This window comes from Lichenostomus cassidix, chromosome 7 (genome assembly GCF_008360975.1).
Source record: "Lichenostomus cassidix isolate B80296 chromosome 7, HeHo_3.0, whole genome shotgun sequence".
Taxonomy (NCBI): domain Eukaryota; kingdom Metazoa; phylum Chordata; class Aves; order Passeriformes; family Meliphagidae; genus Lichenostomus; species Lichenostomus cassidix.
Window position 1 is genome coordinate 28194764 of NC_139488.1, and position 21738 is coordinate 28216501.

A 21738-nucleotide genomic window follows, 5' to 3' on the forward strand; every position below is an offset into this window, starting at 1 on the left:
ACTGTGTAGAGCTAGAGCCTTGGCTTTCTTAAGGCAGAAGCACTTGGCACCTTCTTACGTGATTTTGTGAGAAATCTTTTTCGCACATTTAAAATTCCAGGCCACAGGGGTAAGGTATTCTCAGTGGAAGGTACTGAGATATCAGACTCATGTTTATCTATTCTGTATATCCATCAAAACCACCAATCTCTGAATGTTCTCTACTTAATGTATTATCCAGTTGTTTCACTAATGTGCCTGCCTGGATGCACCCAGGAGGAGTTGCAGAAAAAAAGCAGACCTCATCTGCAGGGGGATCTCATGAGGATGGGTTTTTTTTTTATTCAGCTACTGGTTAGCATTGTTTTGAAACATCATGGAGAAGCTCGTTGCTGAAACAAACCTAATCTTCAGTAGTGCAGAACAAGACACATGACATTGGTTTTCAAGGCATGTACTAAATATCTCTAAGACTTGCTGGGACTGAAAAAGCTCTATCATTGTATAATCAATCCTCCTGTTGGGAAAACTGTGAATTCAGATGAGTCCCTCAAAAAGAAGAGTCACTGCAGCATCACTAAAGGATGCAGAAGAGCAGAGTTTTAATTCCAAATGCTACAATAGTAGCATTCTCCCTGTTCCTTATGTGTTATATGCTATATAAGGAGGCCACTCAATTCTGTCCTTCCCAGCAGTGGCTGTACTTTAGTCAGTGCTTCACTTTGGATTTTCAGTTTCTTTGGGCTTATTCGGATGACCACTGCTTATTAATTTTATTTTTTAATTTATGATTATTATTATTCTATGATATTACTAGTAAATTATTGGTATTTAGGAAGTTACTATAATTAATAATGTTATAAGCTGAAAGGCTCTCAGATCAAGTCACTGTTGAGAAGTCCTTGTTGCCAAGCATTGTTCTGTAGCATTGAAGAAGTCTCCAGGGAGCTTCCTTTCTACCTCCTGCACAGGCATGAAAGGATGGTATGATAGAAGTCTAGGCAATGAGACAGCAAAGCTCTTTGCACGTGTTATTCTGAGGCTGAATGTGAAAGGCCTAGGCAAGTCAACAAATAAATGAAGCTTTTGAGGTGAAGGAAGAAGCAGTGACGATATGATTTCTGCCTTTGTAACACTGGATGTCTCAAGCAATCCCAGTCTGAAAAAAACAGGATTCTGCTCTTTTCTACACCTTTTATTCATCTGCCTCACATTAACCATACACAGAGTCACCTTCTGTCTGCTTTGGCTCTGCTTGCCTTTTCTTGACTTCTACATTTTCCCAAAGAATATAAAATATTTTCTTGTTTTATATTCCCATATCTGTGTTTTTAATCTTCTCAGTTTGTGAGTCCCTAAAATTTTTCTAGGAAGAGCTGCAGACCCTTTAACATCACATTTCGCATGTGTAGACTGATGTAAAACAATGATGTGCTTTTCCTCTGTAGCTGGCTTTCTCAGGTCTCTTTGAAGTAGTCTGATCACCTCAGACTGGAAAGTACTTGTTCCATAAAATGTTCAGAGCTAAATCCAGTCTGAGTGCTGTCTCCACTATAGAAACAGCCACCCATGTGTCTGTGCATTGAACTGTAGATTTTCCAGGTACTTCCATTTGCTCAGTTGCACTCTACTCAGGTATGGTAGCAGAGCCAGGACACTCTTCATCTCCTGGGGAGAGACACAGCTCTTTCTGTATAACCTGGATATGTCATTCAGTTCTAATCAAATGAGCAACTCTAATAGCCTGTGAAAGCTCAAACTCCAACATAAAATTCTTAATGTAAACAAGGTTTTAGGGTCTTTTAAAATATCCCTGTATACTCATTGGATGATATTTCAGGAAACCTGTTCTAATGAGAAGAAAATGGGCAAGGACTTTCATTTTCTGGACATCTCTGATTTCAAAAATTTAAGGTGTCCTCATTGCCTGAAAAGTTCTTTAAAATGGGATAGGAAAAAAAGGGACACAAGGACGAAAACAGACAGTATTTTAAGGCAGGTTAATTTTTTAATCCTTTGGTATTACAATACTTCAGATGTTCAAAGCAAATAAATTCACTTTTTTTTCTCCTAGAGATCCCCTCTATTGGAACATTTAGAAATGGCAGTCACTGCCTGGACACACGAAATATTTAAATTACAGGCATTACAACTCACAGAAGTCTGTATAGTTGTGTGCTGAACAACTCCTATTATTGCCAATATAAACAGAGGGGGTGGCAGTCAGCCTGGGCTTCTCCCACTCAAATCAGTGGGAGAGAGCAGAGCTCTCTGTGGAGAAACTTTGTCCCCAAGTCAGGCCTTTAGGGTTTTATTTTCCTGTACTGGGGCCAAGGGAAAGAAAAAGTGGGGCTATCACCATAGGCACAAGCAGTGCAGGGAGATTGAATCTCCAGATGGAGACTGGAAGCTCCTTGAAGCTCAAGTCAGCAGGCAGGTCAGCCATGTGGGGAGCTTTGGCAAAGGGGTGTGAGGAAGTTCACATGCTGTGCAGTGCTGACTGTAATGATCTGCTGATAAATAACACATTTCAGCTGCTGGCGAAGCTCTGACCCTCACCGTTCAACAAATTTATTCCTCACCAACTAATGGAGAAATACGTATGTACATATATAAAATTTTGAAACTAGAACTGAGGCTTCACTGTGTTTTATTGGGTAATAGGGAAAATATTTTTAGTCACCAGTAACATTAAAAAATGTATCCCAGTCTAAATTGAATATTGCTTGAAACAAAAAGCCCACGATTAACACAGATCCAAGTATTAGAACTATCTGAGAAATGATAATTGGTCGGTGGAAATCTGGACAGGGAGAAGGATTCAGGCAAGAGTCCACATGTTTTGCACTTGAATAAATACCAAAAAAAGACAAAAAATTATACTTACACTCTGTACTTTCCAGCTTTTCTGGAAATCATTTGTAACTGGCACCCAATTTGACTTTTGTAGGAATTTCCACATCATTCTGTGTTGGTTCCACACCAATTTTACTACCCCAACATGTATGTGAATGAAAAACATCTATCATGATGTAATCGGCATTGTCCATGTTCGTATAAACAATACAGTCAGCAGCTGGACTGAGCTGAGGGTGTGCACTGTAAGCTCCTCAGCAGAGCAAAGAGCTGCTCTAACACCATGGGGATGAGCCCCAAAGGAGGCAGAGGGGTCTTGGCATGTTCTCTCTGTCCTCACCTCCCCTTCTGCTTCCTGACTTCCTACACAGTCCACTGCAAAAAGGCAAACTCCAAAAGATGGAGTTATAAAATGCCACGAGTGAGTTTCATTGGAAGTTTGCGGTGGGAGAAACATTTTATTTGGATCAGGCCAGCTTTGTAGAAAGTCTAGTGGCAAACCACAGGCCACATCTAATCTTCAAGGAGCAGTGAAGTAGCAGGCTTACAGTCAAAACCATCAGCCCCATGTAAACCAAGGCTTCCCTTTGAAAAACACAGCTCTGCCAGTGATTTTCCCTGTGGAGCAGGCGATGGGAAGCTGTGCTGGCTGCTGGGCTGCTGTGGTACTGCTGCTCTGTGGGTGTCTGCAGGGAGAGGGAGCAGAAAGCTTGGGTAACTTGCAGCTTCTACCCCAAAGCAGCTGCAGCTCCCATTTCTCAGGTGATGTTACCAGCCTGGAACAGCAGAAAGATTTCAGTGGGTGCAAGAGAGTTTGGAATGTGATTAACAATGCAAAGTTCATAGACAGAAGACAGGTTTGGAGGGGGTATAAGCAAAATGGTTAAGAGGAATAAGGTGCAGTAACAGTTGCAGCAGTTCTGCCTCCTGCTCCCTGTGCAAGTGTGGGCACTGAGGAGCAGACAGTGCCTTCCTCCCTTCTCACACCCACTTCAGACCCCTTCCCCAGTCGGGTCTCCTTAAATAAGGGAACTGATGTGTTAAACTCAGCCCCCATGGAGTGAAATAAATAATGTGGCATTTGGTTTCTCAAAGAGGAAAGTCACAGATACATCAGCTGTACCAGGCTCCTGTCCAGTGTCAAATTCCAATTCCTAATGAAAGTTTTGGGAAGACTTCTATTGATCTTCAGCATAAGCACATTACACCCATTAACTAACAATATATCCATTCTGAAGTCCCAGATGAAATTTAGGAGATTCTGGTTTAGAATGTCACTTAACACCAGGCAGAGATAGTCTAGAAAAATGCAGAGAAGCTCTAGCTCAACAACAAAGTCAGTGGGGGAGAAGAGTATCCAAGAATATATAATCCAGGTATTTGAACAATGTTCATACCGCTTTTGGGGTGTTACACCTGCCAGAGTTTCATGTTCCTCAGAAGGAAGGAATGTTCTGCAAGCTACCCTTTGTCTAAAAAGATGGCTTTGATGGATAATAGAAGGCAAGATGTGGAAATTTATGCTGTGGCTTAGGTGGGAAAAGATGGCTTTAAAGAAGAAACACTGATATCTTGAGGTTTGAGAGAAAGGAAACTATCAGTACATTTGTGATTGTATGAAACCCACTTTAACTATTTTGTACATTACTTCCCCTCATGCTGCATTTAAAAATTCTGATGCTGTATGATCTGTAATAAAATGCACTACAAAACTGATGATATGATACTTCTTGCTAATAGGAGGCAGTTTATTTTATTACAGTCCATTAAGTAGAGCAATTGTAGGCGCTCCTTTAGTCAAGGGAAGCATTTCCTAGAAATGAGTCTTAGCTGACTTTCTGGAAAAGCAGTGTAAGAAAGATTAAAAACCAACTTTGCTTCCTTTTACATTCCACATCACCTCTAAGCTTTCTTATTTTAGCAGTGTCAAAGACCCTGGAAGTGATGCATAAAGCAAATTTATAGAGTTTTCCTGTTTGCAACATGTCATATTAACCCTTAAGGACTTGCATAATTCCATCAGGCACAGCACCTGGGACAGCCTCCCCTGACTGAGATAAAATCCACTTAGTGAAGGACCATTTCCCCTCTCTTATTTCACTGCTGGAAGCACTTGGTTTCTTTGATCTGTGCTACGTGTTGTATATGCAATTGCCTCCAAGATTCCATGTGAATTATTGGCTTAGAAGTTACTGTAAGAGGGATGTGTCCCAGGGAGGGAGAATGGGAAGCCAATAAGGAGAGTACAGAGAAGGTGACAGAGGAACCTATCCTATGTGAAATGAATACAAGACAAATGAATTCTGGGGAGGTGGTTGTTGAGGACTGAGGAGGAGAAAGGAAGCACATTAAGAGGGGACAGAACCACAGTCAAGATTAATGAGAGCGCATATGAAGTACATATGCCCTATGTGCTGTTTGACCATGAAAAGGATTTGTTTCTGAGTGAATGGTATTTAACAGTGAACAGTAATAATCATACAGGCATAATAACCATGGATTAGATACGGATTTTCGTGTAGGATTTAGATTTCATTTAAGTTATGTGAATACTGCATTGGTGTGCAGAACTCAGCATGCCCTGGATTTTCCATCTAAGTACTTACAGCATGGATATCACAACAGCACAGTGAGTGAGCATCACAGTAAGGAGCTTTCCTGGAGATTTTGAACACGGGAGGTGTTGTTAGACCCGAGGTAAGCTCCATAAGACTTCTGCAATAAAAGGAGCCAATAAGCTTAGTGTCTTCAGTAGAGACATTTGACTCAGGGTCTAAGTGAGACTCATTTAAGCATGTTTCTGTCATCCTTAGCCTATTTCAAGTGTCTGTGCAGAGAAAGGACAGGGTCTTGGGGTACAGATACTGACTGGGAAAGGCACTGAACTGGCTCTCTGTGTTTGTCAACATGCATGTGTTTGCAGAGAGCCTTATAAGAAGTGTGACCACGAAGTTACTGCTGAGCATAAATGAAATTTCTAACCCATAATTCCAGAAAAAGAGTTCTCAGAGGATCAAGTTGGTGGTACCTACCCCTCTCAGCCCAAAGCAACTGCTTCTGTCTTCAGGTGAAACAACTCGGTTTCAGGCCAGTTTTAGCTGTATCCCTGATATAATTGCACTTTGGTGCTCAAGGTCTCCCTGAGTTGTCTGCTAAAAAAGACAGAGGCCTGGTCTTGTAAAGCAGAGAGAGTCTCCGCTGCTGCTGCTGCTGAAATCAATGAAGGACTCAAGGTCTCTATCAGAGGTGCCACTGGCAGCACCAAGTGAGCTGAAGCAGTGTGGCATTCCCTGGTACCAGCTACTGGTCTGGCTCCAGCCCTGCTGATGGCAGGGTCAGCCGTGGCCACCCACTTATGGCAACGAGACCCTGTCTCCATCTGTCAATGCTGGTGTCCCCATCCCAGTATTCCTGTTATGTGAGTTTGCATTTGCAACATTATGGGTAGCCTGATTTTCCAGGGCTTGCAGTAGTCCTAATATAAGAATAATGAGCGTTGAAACCAATTCCTGACGCAATCAGTTCTTGTTTTTTTTGTATAGTATAAATATACAGATCTCTACATTTATGGAATGGACAGTGCTCAAGAGTCTTTGACTTCAGGCAAAGTATTTTAAGTTGCCTTAACATCTTCATCTTTTTTCATGCAATGGACTCTTGAACAGAGCACGTAGTGTCTGTTCTCTCTTGAAACCTTGTTTCCAAATCTGGCATCTTCTCTCCCATGCTGCCAATGAAAAATGCTTTATTTTATAATCTGAAGTTTTGCTACAGAGATTCTCACTAGACAACTGTTCATAAAATTAGGCTTGGGATGCCAGTGTTGGGAAGGAAAGTCAGCTATCAGCCTAAGTAAGCTGCCATGTGAATAAAAGGTCATCATCTCATCCCCTGCTTTGCACTTAAGCTCACTCTGAAAATAAAACAAGAGAGGGCAGGCTCCATGTTCAACATGAAGAGTTTCCTCTGACATAGAATTTCTAATACCAGGCAGAACACAGAAAAGAAGTGCAGATAGGTCCCTAAATTGTTGAATTGGCAGACACCATCTTACAGTACCAGATCATAAAATGTTGGAAAGGTGATTATACAGGTGATGTGGAAAGGAGGCTTGAATTGAGACTGTGCTGGGTGCATAAATGATAAATAGTTGAGTGTTTGTATGACATCTAACATAGTGAGGTCCTGAATCTGACTGGGATATTGGTTGTTTCCAACAAAGAAATGCAGATTTGCAGTTTAAAATGGCCCTTGGAGATTAAAGGGTATAAAAACATTTGTATAGGATACAGATGTATATCCACACAGGATTTGGATTGCTTTGGCTTATACTGGGAATATTCTGCTTCATTTAAGCTGTTTTGAGCAATAACTCTTCTGGTAGCATCAATCAAGGACAGACAAAGGATCGACACAGGAAGTTCATATCAAAGGGGGAAACTGTACCTCTGTTCTTAAAAATCTGTGGATTTCCGCAGATGAGCCTATGCCAGCTCTAATCACTTTTATTTAATTACTTCACACTTCCTAGAACAAAGGAGGCTCTAATAAATAGGTGAGAATTAAAAGCACATAGCAATAACTCTATTGTAGCATGTTTTAATTAATTTTCAGTGTTTATTCAAATGCATTCTTTATCATGTTTCTTTTCTGTAGCATTTAAAAATAATTGAATTTTTGCTACTGAGTACTGCTTCTGCTTTGTCTTGAAGCACATCAGTGCTTGCTGTCATGTGTAAGCCACAATGAGGTGTTCTGATGCAGCTGAATAAACAGTATGATGTTCTGAATGCATCTTTACTGATTTTTTTTGACAATCAGTGGTGGCATAACAAGCTTGTGAATTTGCCTTATTACTGGTTTACCTGGTCTCAGAATTATTTTTTTTAAACAAACAAAATAAAAGGACAAAGTTTGCCTAGAAGCAGAAAAAACATTATAACAAGGTGGGGCTGTGCACAGGGCATGTGTTGACAGTTCCTTGTGATGCTGTGAGCTTAGATGTCATGTGCTAAAGAGATTTCATAGTGGGATCAGCACCTTCCATTTTGGAAGGCTCTGAGAGTGGCAGCTAAACAGTGTCAAATCTGCCATTTCCCTCACCTAGTCATGGACACAAAAAATCATTGGGGAACTGTGGGGGTAAATCCTCTTCAGCATCTATAACAATAAATTACTTGCAAAACCCTTCATCTTTAAGAGGAAGACGAATCCTGCACAGGCTGCATCTCTCAGTTCAGGAACCTGTGTGCTGGGACTTTCAGCCTTTGCAGGCTGCAGCTCTGAATTAAAGATGCAGTGAGCTGACATCTGCTCGCTTTAATCGAAGTTGCCTCCTGACAGGTTGCTAATGCCAGCCACAATTTGTTGCCCCCAATCTAAAATAAAGAGTTGCCAGAGCGGGAAGTAATCATGGTGGGCTCTGTGGGAAGTGTTCATTACTTTGACCACTGCTGGTCACCCTTCTTGTTCTTGGTACCTGCAGGAAAAAAAAACAACCAGATTTTTGCAAGATCAGATCATTATAGAAGTTTTTAACTTTCCTCAAAGCACAAAGAAAGCTCATTTCTGCTAATTGGACTGTAAAAGAAAAAAGTCTTTATTACGGATGTTCCAAAGGAGCTGGCAGCTTTTTCACCATGTCAAGCTTGTATCCTGCTGCTTTCCTATTTATCAGTCAAGACCATGGAGGGTCTTCCCTTGTGTGCCAATAGCATTGCAAATGTTTGCTTTTCTGCCTTTCCATCCATCAGTAGAAAGCATGGGGACAAAGCTAATAACCACAGGACAAATTCACAGGTACACACCAACTGCTTTGTGCTGCTCCTACAACTGAAAGCAGCTACAAACCCCATTTTGCCATCTGGTTTGAGGATGTGTGGGATTGCCTTGCCTGCTGAGCAGAGCAATACAGGGATCAAGATAAAAATATATCAGAAATTCTCTTCCTGGTGGCTGTTATTCTCATGATGAATGTCACCTTCCACTGCTGCAACCATCATTTCTTTCTCTGTGGCAAAGGGGGCAGGACCCTTTTGCAGCCTCCCAGAATTGATATTTCTGTTTCTCGTGCAGCAAGTCTGCTGGTGGTTCAACAGCTCTGAGGGTACAAACTTCCTCCCTTAACGCTTCCTTGACCTGACTTCAGACTCCAGAAGCAAAGCACATAGAATCTTCTGAAGGCATTTGTACTGATTTTTCAGATGTGGACAGCTGTCCATCAGGAAGGGCAATCATCTGCCAGACATCGATCTCTGTTGAGCTGGATTGGCTTTGGAGCAGCAAAATGAAGTGCAAAGGATGCAAAGTTCAAAGCTAAAAATTGAGAATTAAAAGCCACAGGGGTTAACAGCCTTGCCTTCTGTCTCACAGGAAGCCTGTCCTGCAGTGGGAGTCCTGGTCTGATGTGTAAAATAAATACCTCAGTGCTTTCCTTCTTTATTAATTCATTCTGCCCTCAGCTGCCAAATCCAGTAGGGTTTTTTCCTTTATTGGCAGCTAAATATGCTGCCCCCACAGCACTTGGAATTGAACCTGATCTGTTTGATGGGAATGTAAAAACAATAACAACGCCTCACTCCACTGCAGCAGCTCGGGATGAGGAAGAGTTGCGTGTTTCCTTCATGCCAAGTGTGCCCTGTGGCACAGTTCCAGCATCTGGGGCTGCTCTCTGTCCCATTCACGCTGCAGCATCCAGCACAACCTGTGACCTCTCAGTGTAAGAGGGCACAGCACTACCCCAGTGCTGGTGTAGTTCTTGCTCTGTTTCCAGGCTCTGGCAGCAGCCTGTCCAGCCCTGACTGTAAAGAAGTGGCTCAGCAGCCGCTGCTGCTGGAACTGGAACATGGTGTGCTCTGCTATTTGTAGTTTCCTGTTGGATACGCAGTTACTATTCCTCTTGCTTCCGCCATGAACATTAGAATGGGTCCAAAAATAATTGAAGGCAGCATGTTCTGATGGAATATTTTTGCATTTGCAAAAATTTCCTCTTCCTTTCGCTTGCCAATTTTGATAGGGGGCATTTTGAGACTGTTTCAGCATCTTCAACTGGGCGCCGCGGGGAGGCACAGGAATGCTCCCCTGATCAGTATGGCACAAAAACCAGTTTTGGCACCTGAATACAGACTTAAAACTCATTTTTAAAGATGATTGTAGCATGTTTTAACCACAAAGTTCTGCTTTAGCTAATGAAGACAAGAAGACTCAAATGCTCTAAAGGGCAACAAAGCCCACACATCTAGAAAAAGAGAAGAAAGCTGCTTTTTAAAAAATTTATTACTTTGATCCTCAAAAAGGTTAGGTGATAAGTGACTGGCTGTCAGGAAATAATGTAATTAAACTGTACATGAGGTTCACAGACTTACTGTGCAGCATCTTTCAGATGTAGCTATGTGATTATTTCTAAATTAATGTCTTCCTGGCCTGGCTGAAATGCTTTCAATGGCTCACACTTGGCAGAGCTTGGGGTCTTAAAAGTGTGTCTTAAATTATCCTTCATATCTATTTATAGGGAACAGATAAAGGTGGGTGTGCATCTGAGAGGTTGCCTTCTCAGGGCTTGGTGAGGATTGAAGAGGAAAAACCAGGAGCGTGGTTTGTGGATAGTTTCCAGAAGTATCAGTGTCATTTTAAACCAGGTTGCTCTGATTTTTCTTCTTACAAATCATGCACATTATAGAAACTAATTCAGAAATATTTTCTTGACCTCTCATGTCTTGTAAGACCCCTCTGTAGTATTTGGCACGAGAGTCCTGGATGCATCATGTCCTGCACAGGTGCTGAGGAGGTGTCACAGACGAAACAGTCTTGACTTGAGGAATTTTGCTCAGTTTAAAGCTTATAAACACAAACTTCTGATCTTGATTTGGGTGTTGAAAGCAAAAAGCAGGACACACTGCCATAAACACCTACTTTTCACTGGCTTAAATTTCCCTCATTTTTGTCTTGGTTTATGTGCAGTCCATCAAAAATTTTTTTGGTAGGCTGGTGGGCAGTGGGGCATGTCAGGGATAATATTTGTGTAAGTTTGTTTCTGCTGCTGTTACAGCCATTCTCTGATTCTTAATTTTTTTCTGTTGTTGTTCCTTAGAGTTCCTGCCCTGGCATGGTCCACTCATTCCTCAGGTGTGACCCCACAGTGTGTCTCTAGCCCTCAGCAACCATAATTTTTCCCTAACAGCTTGTATCCAGATGTTCTCTGGCTGATGGGTGTTTGGGCAGCATGGTCAGGCTCTGGCATGTGGTGATTCTCCCTGATGGTGCCTCCCCCAGTGCCAGAGCTAGTAGGAACTGGATGGTGGCAGCTCAGGAGCTCCTGACAGGCCACCTTGGGAGATCCAGGGGCATTGCTGAGGGGGCAGTGAGACAAACTGCCAGCTGTGGAGCCACCTGTGCCACCTCACTGGCTGCAGACACTGTCTGCCCCCCTCCACAGGTCTGCCAGAGCAAGGGGAAACATTGAACTGGTTCATTCATGGGATGGGGAAACAGCTGGGGCACAGGGGTAGGGAGGGCTGGGCACCCCAAACACCGGTGGAAAGCTGATATCCTCGGCTCTCCACCCGTGCAGAGATCCCAGCACCAGACATGAAGTACCATGACATGTCAGGAGTTGAAAGCTGTGGTTACACCACAGCTGCATCTCTGAGCCTCAAACACTGTGAGGTTGGTAGGGGAAATGCCATGATTCTGGTACAAACCAGTAAACATCTGTCTGGCTGCTTTGTTCTTACTGGCAGCTATTTGGAGTAGCAGGAATGCCACACATTCAGCCAGGAATAGAACCAGGGTCTGTAGAAAAGTCACCCAACTCCTACAGCATTTTCAACTGAATGAAAATTTCTTCTGGAAAAGAAGAACCCTCATCTGAGGATCCACTCTGATATTTTCATCATTTACACTGTGTTTTCCATTCATGTGGCTGTTTTCTGTTTGTATCTTTTAGTATTACATTTCCTATCCAACCAATGAATTAATTTGCACTCAGACAGCAAGCAGTTCTCTGTAGATGATCTGTGCCCAGGAAAGGCCATTTCCATTTTAAGGAACAGAAAATCCTTTCCAGGAATGCCTGTGTTTGATGTTACTAAGTGTGGTGGAAAGGTGCAATATTTCAAAAAGCAAGCAAACAACACAGACGTATAAAATACGCCCAGGTGTCATTAGTCATATTTATGTGTTCAGGATCTGTAATTTTCTCCCACCTTCAACAATAAAATTCTTACTTCTCTATTCAACATTGTAGGAATCACATGCTTTACTTTGTGCATGGCTGTGGCTTGATATGTGTCAGGAAAAAAATACACAGATCTCTTACTCTGGCATTTAGTAGGAACATTCAATGTGAGTATGTTGGAAATGGCGCTTTGCTATAAATACAAAGCTATTTGTCACGTCACACATCTCGCTAATTTTCTAGTGGGTTGACAGTTGGGCCCATTGTCTGGAATAATTTAATGTGCTGTGGCCTTACTTACTGTACTCTATGAATCATATACACAGATATTCATAATGGAAAAACTGTGTTCATGCAGCATGGAGGTTTACACAAATACAGCTGTGGGTCTGAATCTTCAGCTGGTGTAAATTGGCCTCTTTGGAACGACACCAATTTAAGCTGGCCATGGAGCACGCCGAACACATGTGAAAGGGAAAGATCTGGCAGAAGTATTGGCTTGTCCGTCACCATCTGTAAACACGAGACAAACACAAAAACAAACACAACGTTGTATTTAGGCCCTGGCTTAGAAAGCATTTAGATGTATGCAGAGTTCTATTTTAAATCTACAAGTGCTTTGATTTAATTAAGGCTGTATTTATAGAGTGGCAACGGGAATTACACCAGATTGGAATTTTTCTTTTTTTTTGAGACGGTTTTAATAAAATTTGTTGATTCATGAAAAAAAATTAAATGTGCTATCAAAGTTTTCTTTAAGTCCAAAATTTATTCTGGAGTCATTACACTTCTTCCTGAGAACAGCCATTTTCCTGGTGACCCCCCAGGTACCCCACTATGCTGTGGTCATAGGGCTGTGGCTGAGCCTGGTGACTCCCATTGGGTTTGATCCTGACCTGCTGGTTGACTTCATGGCTTAAGCTTGGACTTGTCACCAGAACTTGTGTGATGTCCTCTTGTTTAAACCTGGTTGCTGTCAGGCTTAAACCTCGGGGACTGTGGGACAGGGTCTGGTTAATAAGGGCCCTGTTCTACCTGCTGGGTCTTTGTTTCTGGCTCTTTATCCCTTGGGGAGCAGCTGGCCTGGACAGCCAGCATCACTCCTCTGTTCTGCTGAATTTAGCTCAGAAGCTTGAGTGGAGGGGTTTTTCTGTATTCCAGGTAGAAGTCCTGATTCTTTAGACTGTTGGCATTGCTCATGTGCACCTTCACGGAGGTGATGCACTTCTGTTGACCTTTCCCAGATGTAGGTGACCTAGACACATGGCTGGTTCCAATTAAACTGGAGTTTTGGTTCTAGTCTGGAGACATTAGGAGAGTTACTTGATTGCCTCTTATAAAGTTAGCTCACATGCAAATCTTTCCTGGATCATGCCTTTGCATGTCAATGTAGACTGTGTGTGTACCACAAATCTGTTGCATAGTGTTCTTTTTTGTTCAAATACTGGCTAAATTCAATTGCAAAAGATGTGAGAAATATGCCTTGATTTTTGTTTAATTGAGTTGTTGTGAATACTTGAACTCCCTTAATGAGATAGGAATAGACCTTGTAGCTGGAAACTTTTTAAACCTCAAGAGAAGCACTCTGGCAGTTACTGTTCTGCGTGTGTTATTATTTTGTTTATATTGTGGAAACATATAAAAATGAGCTTGCTTAGCTTTAGATGCTCTCAGAGTGGAACTTTCCACTTTCTGTTGTAGATTATTCAGTTTTAACACTGGCTGGACAGTTTTGAAAACACAAAATGCACATGGACTCTTAAATGGATGTCTTGTTAATAAGCAATGTATGCTTATTCCAGCATTTCCCAACATGTGAATAATGGATATTAAGTTCCTTAGTAGTCAGTAAAGGTATTTGATAAAACAGATTTACTCTTTGGAGACCTTAAGTGGCTACAGTGGTTGCCTTGAAAAAATTTATGGGATCCACAGACTGAAAGAGATTGGAAAGCAGTAATCTAATAGGGATTTCATCTGGCATAAAATTAGTTATCTACCTTCTCCTCAACTACAGGCAAGACATTCTTTTAGATTAACCTTTTTTTCCCCCTCTTTGTTAGCAGCATGTGAAGGCAGAGTGAGAGAATGCATTTATGACTTCCTGGACTTCAAAACCCTGCCTCATATTTTCCCTAAGTGCTCTTGAACTTGCTCTTATTCAGAATATCATCTGAGTTGTGCTTGTCAGAGCAAATCACATACACTACTGGTCTTTGTCAGTATTTATGCAGGGAACTACCAAGAGAAAAGATAGTGAGGCAAAGCAGAAGGTACTGACATTGATCCAGCAGCTGTTGCTCTCCCATTTTTGTATCTCCTTTTCTAGAGCTGATGCCAGAAGCACTGCACAAGTTATCCTAAATTATGTCAGCTGAAGTATTTCCATCCAAAAAAAAAAAAAAAAATCAACATTTCACAAAGTCCTATTAGGATCTTAGTTGGGCATGAACCAAAAACAAGTGCAGAGAAAGGCTGTGTATCTTAAGCTTTAAAAGAGCTGTGCTCTGGTAAAACAAACTGCAGGAGAGACAGTGAACCCAACTGGTCCACAGTTGGAAAGGTTAAACACCTGGGAGAACTTTTTCAACTTACATGGAAATGCTACCCTAAGAGTAAATGTGTCTAAACTGGACATGAGCCTTGTGTAGATCAGAGAGTATATGAAGAGTTCAGTAACAGGAGCAGAAAGTTTTTGGAACTGGTTCTCATAGGAGGAGCTGAGCTGTAGCACTTCACTAGTTTTCAGGTGGAGCTTCATCCCTTTATGAAAGGAAATTTTATCCCGTGGTTAGCCGCCAAAAGCAGTGATTGGACTTGACCTGAATGTCCCTTTGGAACCATTTTCTTTATATCTATCCTATATTGTTCTTCAAGATGGTGTGGCTATAATAGTTATCATTTTGGCCTTAATTAACCATATGAGTTTGATATTTATGGCTCAGAACTTAGAGAGAAGATGATTTGCTACAAGCCAGTTCATAATTAATTCCAGCCCTAGTATAGTGTTCAATAGATTTGGGATTTACTATTTCCAGCATGTATAAACAATTTCATTAATAAATATATTCAGTTCACTGGCTGCCAAAGGCCATGAGGGCTGCAATGCTCCCATCAATACCACTTGGCATAGGGTGTGCTGCCAGCCCTGTGCTGGGCACATCATCCTGTGGTGCTCTGTGGCACCCCTGTGTTCAGAATCCAGTGCTAAGGCTCCTCAGTGAGCTCTGCAAAAAGCCAGAGAGCAGAGGTTTTTATCTGAAATGATGTTATAAATCTCGTTTTAGCTGATGTAGAGCTGGACTGCTCACAGCCTGTGTTCATGCTGTTCCATATCCGTGTGTTTCTTGTCTGTTCTCAAACAGCTGTTCTCCCCCTGTACTCACTAGCCTGCCAGATGTTACAAATCCAGGGAAAATATGGAGTCACATTCTCCCTCTGTAGGACTTATTCATGACCAGCTTGAGACCTGCTGTTTGGTCTAACACTTAACCTGGATTTTCTAGTAACTCATCAACTACAATGACAAAACATGAGGTTAAGAACTCATTGTTGCCAGCAGGACTGATGCTGGAGATGTGATCTGATATCCTAATCTCAAGTGAAGTTGCCTCAAGACCACATGTATCATAATTACTAATGCATATATGATCACTAGTGACAGTAAGGCTAGATGCTTTAGCATTGCATGGGGAAGAGACCCATTGGATCATTCTTAGTTCTTCTGACTCTCTAATAAAAGACTAATTTCCTTAATTAACTGTAGCATTTAACATTCTTCAGCATATGCATTTAATTGCCTTTATGCATTGTTAGAAAGAGGACTACAAGAGATAATCCCATTGAAAGTTTATCTTCTGTTTTAAGGGTGCTTAACCTCTCCCCCTGCTTCTCAGTCAGTGGAAAACTCCTAAGTACTTAACTGGTCTCCACATTTATCTACAGCAATGTGGAGAAGTGCCAGTCTGGGAGACATTGAGGACAGTTGTTTCACGTGCTTTTAGTGATGTAATGTCCAATATTAGTCACTCTGTGCTGCTGTTTAGTGTGAATTCATGACTGCAGGAACGATTAGAAGGCTTGAGAGCAGAACTATTTCACTGGCAGTCAGCATGACTCCAACTAAGAAGTAAGTCACAGGAATAATTAAAGTTCCATTAATTTTATGATAATCACTAGACTAGGTTTGTTAAGACAGTCTTTTTCATGGATGGGATGAGATCAATTGATACAGTGCTGTATAGCAATGTTAGAATGATGCAGGAAATCTGTTTGCTGAGACACTGTATCTGGTTTAAACTGATCTCACAGGACACATTCTCCACATGTTAATATCTATTGTATTAAAAACTCATTCCTTTGACAGGGAAACTGACTTGTTAAAGGATCTTGAGCATTTTTCAAGGAGCCCAAGTTAGCCCTGTGAAACTGGAGCAGTCCTCACAGGGCTGAAAGGAATAGCCAATGTTGGGTCATTGCCATGCTCACATCCCTAATGGTGCATTGTAATTAAACAAACGAGTCAAAACACTCGCTTCAGGAACACAGGAAGCATCAGAATTTCTCATGTGGAAAACAAGTTTCACTTGAAAGCTTTCAGGAAATATCACTGGTAATATGGGCCAGGCCAGACCATGTTGACAGACCTTCATATGGAAACCTCCTGGCCGCACGTTGCAAATTCTCACAGCACCACCCCAACTCACCTGGTATTTTCAAAGTATCAGCTTGGAGTCATATTGTTATATGAAAAATGTTTAAGACCATTTTAGAGTTTTTGGTCAAAGAAAAAAGTTTTAAAACACAGTCCATTCTGTCAGAAAAGCAAATAGGGCCCCATTTTTAGATATTTCTTTCTTTAAATCCCATCATTGTTAAGGAAATTTTCTGACCGGTGGTACTGTGTAATAGTTGCCAATTCCATGCATCCTTAATTAGGAGGATGAAAATAAAAAGTATTCTATGATGCCAGACCTGTGCAATAAAGAAATTCCAATACTCTCGGTACTTGGGAAAATGTCTACAGTTAATTAGGCATTAAGCAGAAATCCATGAGAAGTCATTGAAGGAGCCAGCCCTGGAAACAAAATAAGTGTGGACAAATCCAAGCAGTACCTTGCCAGTCTGTGCTGCTTGGAGGGACAAGTTGGTATTTCTCCCCAGCACAGGTCTGTGCCCTGCAGAGGCACCAGTTCATCTGGAACTTGTTTGGGTATCTCACACACACCAACACATTATTCAGGGTTGGCATGTCTGCAGTTTGCAAAGCCCTGGCTGCTGGGTAAAGCAAGACTGATTGCAAATACTCTTTATTATTCATTAAGACTCGAGAGCAACAAAAGATTTTACAGAGCAAAGGCGTTAGTAACCCTACTTTAGACCATAGTGAATCTGCATCTTTTTTACTCTCCACTGGTTCCAAGGCATATTGCTTGATTTTTTCCCAACTCCAAACCACATGACACTCAAAACTCTTCATTCTCTGGGCTTTTATGGGAGATGTGAGAGAGTCAGGATGAGAATCCGGATCATACTGATAGGGGATAATTTCCTATGGCATGGGCCAGCTAAAACCAAAGTAGTGTCATAGAAAGATTCAAAGTCTAAACTGAAATTGAGTCTCTTCAAAATCTGCTGTTGTCTATGGATAGAAGTTTAAAAAACATACTGTTTTGGAAGGTGGTACATACCTCATCATTGAGGTCTATTACTCAGTGTTGCTCAAAATTCTTGAATGACATCCTTTAAACTGTTGTGTATTTCAGTTGATTTAATAAGACAGAAAAAGATTAATCATCTCTTAAACTTCCTTTCTTTTTCTTGATAGTTTAATATTTATTTTAAAAGGGAGAAGCATGGTTTAACTTAAGCTAGGTTCTCATCCAGCAATATGTGTATAGATTAGATGAAGAAAATGCTTCCAGTCCACAGAACAATAGATTACTTGTTTAAATTACTTGTCTTAAAAAGATCCTGATTCGGCTTTGCTGAGCATAAAATATTAAATTTACTGTTTATTTTTAGTGGATTGCTGCCAATTCTCTTCTCCCTGACTGTCTTTAGATTGTTTAAAACATTAAAAAAAATGTTCTCATCAAACATATATTTACTTACAAGAAATCTCTGTTGGTCTTTCAGCAGAGACATAAAATCTTGTTGTTGGGACATGAACTTTGCTGTAACGGAATTTTCCTTTATTACCTTTATGTTTTTCCTCTCTTCTTTTTTTTTTTCTTCTTTTCCTTTAAGCCCACAAGTGTGGCAAATTATGTTGTGCTAATGTTGCTTATTAAATCTTCATAAAGTGTGAAAAAGGAATCCAGTGAGAAAGCTTTAGATGTCACTTCAGGTGTAGTAGATTGTTTCATTCGTTTAATTGGCAGTAATGTTTGAAAACCCTGACCTCATCCTTGCAAAAACTGTGTTACTTGTATTTCCTGAGAAAATGGTGATAGGCGTGATCAGCTCCATTGGTACAAATGAGAAAGTAACTCTGTCACTGATATTATTTTGGACTTGCATCTTTGTAACTTGAAGCAAATTTTGCCTTTAGTACCATTTATCAACACAAATACAAGGCTAGTGTAGACTCTATAGTTGCAAGTGTATTTTTATAAATAAAAGATTAAGAAGTCAGGCATATGTGACAGATTTTTGAGACCAAGTCAGTGTGGTGTGTCTGGTGACACTTGGAATGTTTATTTGCCTTTTGTTGAAAGGGATATTCAGTGTTATTTTTGCAAATCCCCTGCATACAGCAGAGCACTGCCATGCTGGATTGAGTGCTCAGCATGAAGTAGTGTTTTTCCTGCAGGAATCATAGGTGACCCATGCAGGGCTTTTTCTCTCCTCTCAGGAGCACCATCTCCGCAGGGAATGGCGAACTGACCCTGAGCAACTTACAGCAACACACAGTGCCTGAGAAGGGCTCTGAGTGTTCTTCAGCAGTCACAGGTCAAAAATGGTTATGCAGTGCTAAAGAACAAACCAGCTCCTTACTGGAGGATATGTAAATGTTATAACAAAGATCTGGACTGATCTTTTGACCCTGAGGTGGTTACTGAATCACTGCGTTTTCACCTTAAAACACTTTCTCTAACACCAGGGACTGTACTGACCTGACTTCTGCAGCCTCTATCATTAGCTTTTCTTTTCTTGTAATGAATTAATGAGTTAGAGTTTTTTTATTATTATGAAGAAGAAGTCCTTAGTAATGGACAGTCCCCCAGCTTGCTGGGATGGAGATAAGGGAGCATGATTTTAAAGGGGTCTTGCAAAAAAAAAGTTTGCAGAAAAGATCTGAGAGAGTGATTGCCTGCAGAGCTGTAGTCAGGAGTAGAGAATGAAAGGTTCTCCCTTTGAATGCATTTAGTCTCTAGCACAACACAGAACAAGCTAAAACATAAATGCACTATCTCTTAGCTGACTTGTGACAGCTTATAATGAATGGACGTGCTGCAGATTGAAATGTCACACTGACGTGCTTCTGAATAAGGAATGAGTTTCATCAGCTTTATTCAATATATTTCTATCTGTGTCTGAAGTACTGAACAATCCATTTTGCTTGGGAATACATTTGGAAATGGAAGAAGTTGAAATGTGTGCTCTCTATAGATATTAATAAAATACTTTTTTTCTTTTTCTCTCTTCATTCCCAGAAATAATAAGTGGAAGATAGGCTGGGTTCTGGCTTTGAAATTGGAAAGATCTAGGAAATAAAAGTGTAGGAAGTCTACTGGCTATTTGAATGTAACATTTGGAAACTTTATATGTAGACAAAAAAGAAAGGGGTTAGAGAAAATCCCATCAGTAAAATTTATAGAATTTTAGGTCCATTTGTGGATTAAAAGTACTTTATGAACTGCTAGATCTTTGGTCAATGAAGAAATCCCTGATTATAGTTCCCTCTGCTGACATCTTTCTATATAAGAAATTCCCATTACTTATACGAAAAGACTATGGGATCAAGCTTGAGGAACATGCTTTAGGAATTATTTTTTCTGACCTATCATTCTGTTAATAATGAAATTTGGTGATAACTTCAATGTTTCCATTGCTCAAGAACAGTTTATTTTAATGCAGATCATAGGTGAGGTGATTTTGTTTGTGTTGCATATTCATCTATCTCAAAAGAGGAATTTTATATTTTGCACTGTCTCTTATTGTTTCCCTCCTTGTCTAACTATTTCTTTTTCCCCTCTCTCTTGTGTGAATGCTTCTAGATGTTTGACTGGATCAGCCACAACAAGGAGTTGTTCCTGCAGAGTCACACGGAGATTGGAGTGAGCTACCAGCACGCCCTGGACCTGCAGACACAGCACAACCACTTTGCCATGAATTCCATGGTGAGTTGAGAGCACAGTGTGAGCACCCAAGGGTGAGGACAGGATCAGCACAGGAACCCAGCTCCAGTGCAGAGGGCACTGTGCTCCTGTGAGAGGTGACAGAAGGAAGGTCAGGTTGGCTGTGGCAGCAGCAGAATGCTGCTCTGTCCACCCAGACACTGATCTATGGTTACTTCCTTGGCTTAAGAGCAGCATAGTCCTGTGGTGTTTGTTTACATTTTGGAGCGCAAATATGATGTTTTTTAGGTTTCTGACATTTCTTTGACTGGGAATTAATGAGAGCTGTAGGTGGTACCTTAATAATTTATGCTTCTCCCTCCACACCCTGCTAAGGTACTTTTCAAAACCTTGAAAAGGAGACACTAATCAAGCTGTCAGTTGTGGCCACCATGGGATTTTGCCTTTTTCAGTTGTTAATTGGTCAGAAATTTTGAATGCAACTCAATTTACCTTTCTTTAAAAAAAAAAAAAAAATCATCATTATACCTTTATAAGTGCTTTGCTCATTTTCTTATTTTCAGACATAAGGTCTTTGTTCTGGAAACTGCCCTGCTTTCAGCACAGTAACGAGGACAGGATGTATTGATGTTTTGATTATTGCAGTGGGATAGAAAAATGCATGTATACCCCCTGCTGCAACTGCACAGTGCTGAGATGATCCCTCTCTGAAGGCTCTCTGTCAACTCCAGCAAAGCTTGCCCTGAGTAAACCACTCCTGCAGGTGAAGCTCCTCATGCTGTGCAGGGTCAGGCTGCAGCTGCACGGGGCTGACACCTCAAAGGTGGCTGAAGTTGATGGTGTTAGTCATTTGAGAGCCACACCTGCTCTGCTGCTCAATTGCAAAGCACTGGAGAGCAGCCGTCTGTAATGGGAAAAAGAGATCCCAACTACCCAGGGAAGTTAAAGACCCCACACTGCTTTCATAAGGTTACAGGCATTAACCCTGGGATTCTGGCCAATTCCAGGTCAGGTAATTAACTTCTCTGACCTGAATTCCTCAGGCCATTGCCACCTAGCTAGCTATTCCCCACTTAAAGCACTGTGCCTCACTAGGGCACTGCGTAACAGTGGGAGATGAGAAATGTTTATAATGACCATTAATGTGTTTATTGTGATTATATCTGAGTAGAACATTGAAAACCAGGCTCTAGGCACCTGATTCTTAAACTTGCCATCACAGTGCCATCTAGCAAAATCTAGGATAATACTGCCTCCATGTAATACTGCTGCTCTCAGAGTCCCAGCAAGTAAATGTGTCCTGGAGGTTAGTGCATTTAAATTCATTTGGCTTATGAAAGATGCAAATTTGGTCATAATTCTTCAGAAATACCATTAGAAGAGTCAAGCTGGAGGATCTCCTTTTATCCTTTTTTGTGGTACTAG

General features: G+C 41.1%; 1 protein-coding gene across 11 annotated transcripts in view; it reads left to right on the forward strand.

The window, feature by feature from the left end:
* KALRN (kalirin RhoGEF kinase) overlaps positions 1-21738 on the forward strand; it is a 476294-nt gene that overhangs the window by 198398 nt on the left and 256158 nt on the right. For all 11 annotated transcript variants that reach the window (XM_085066971.1, XM_085066977.1, XM_085066972.1 and 8 more), the window contains exon 6: positions 20233-20355. In XM_085066971.1, the coding sequence (XP_084923097.1) occupies positions 20233-20355 (123 nt within the window). The remainder of the gene's footprint in view (positions 1-20232; positions 20356-21738) is intronic.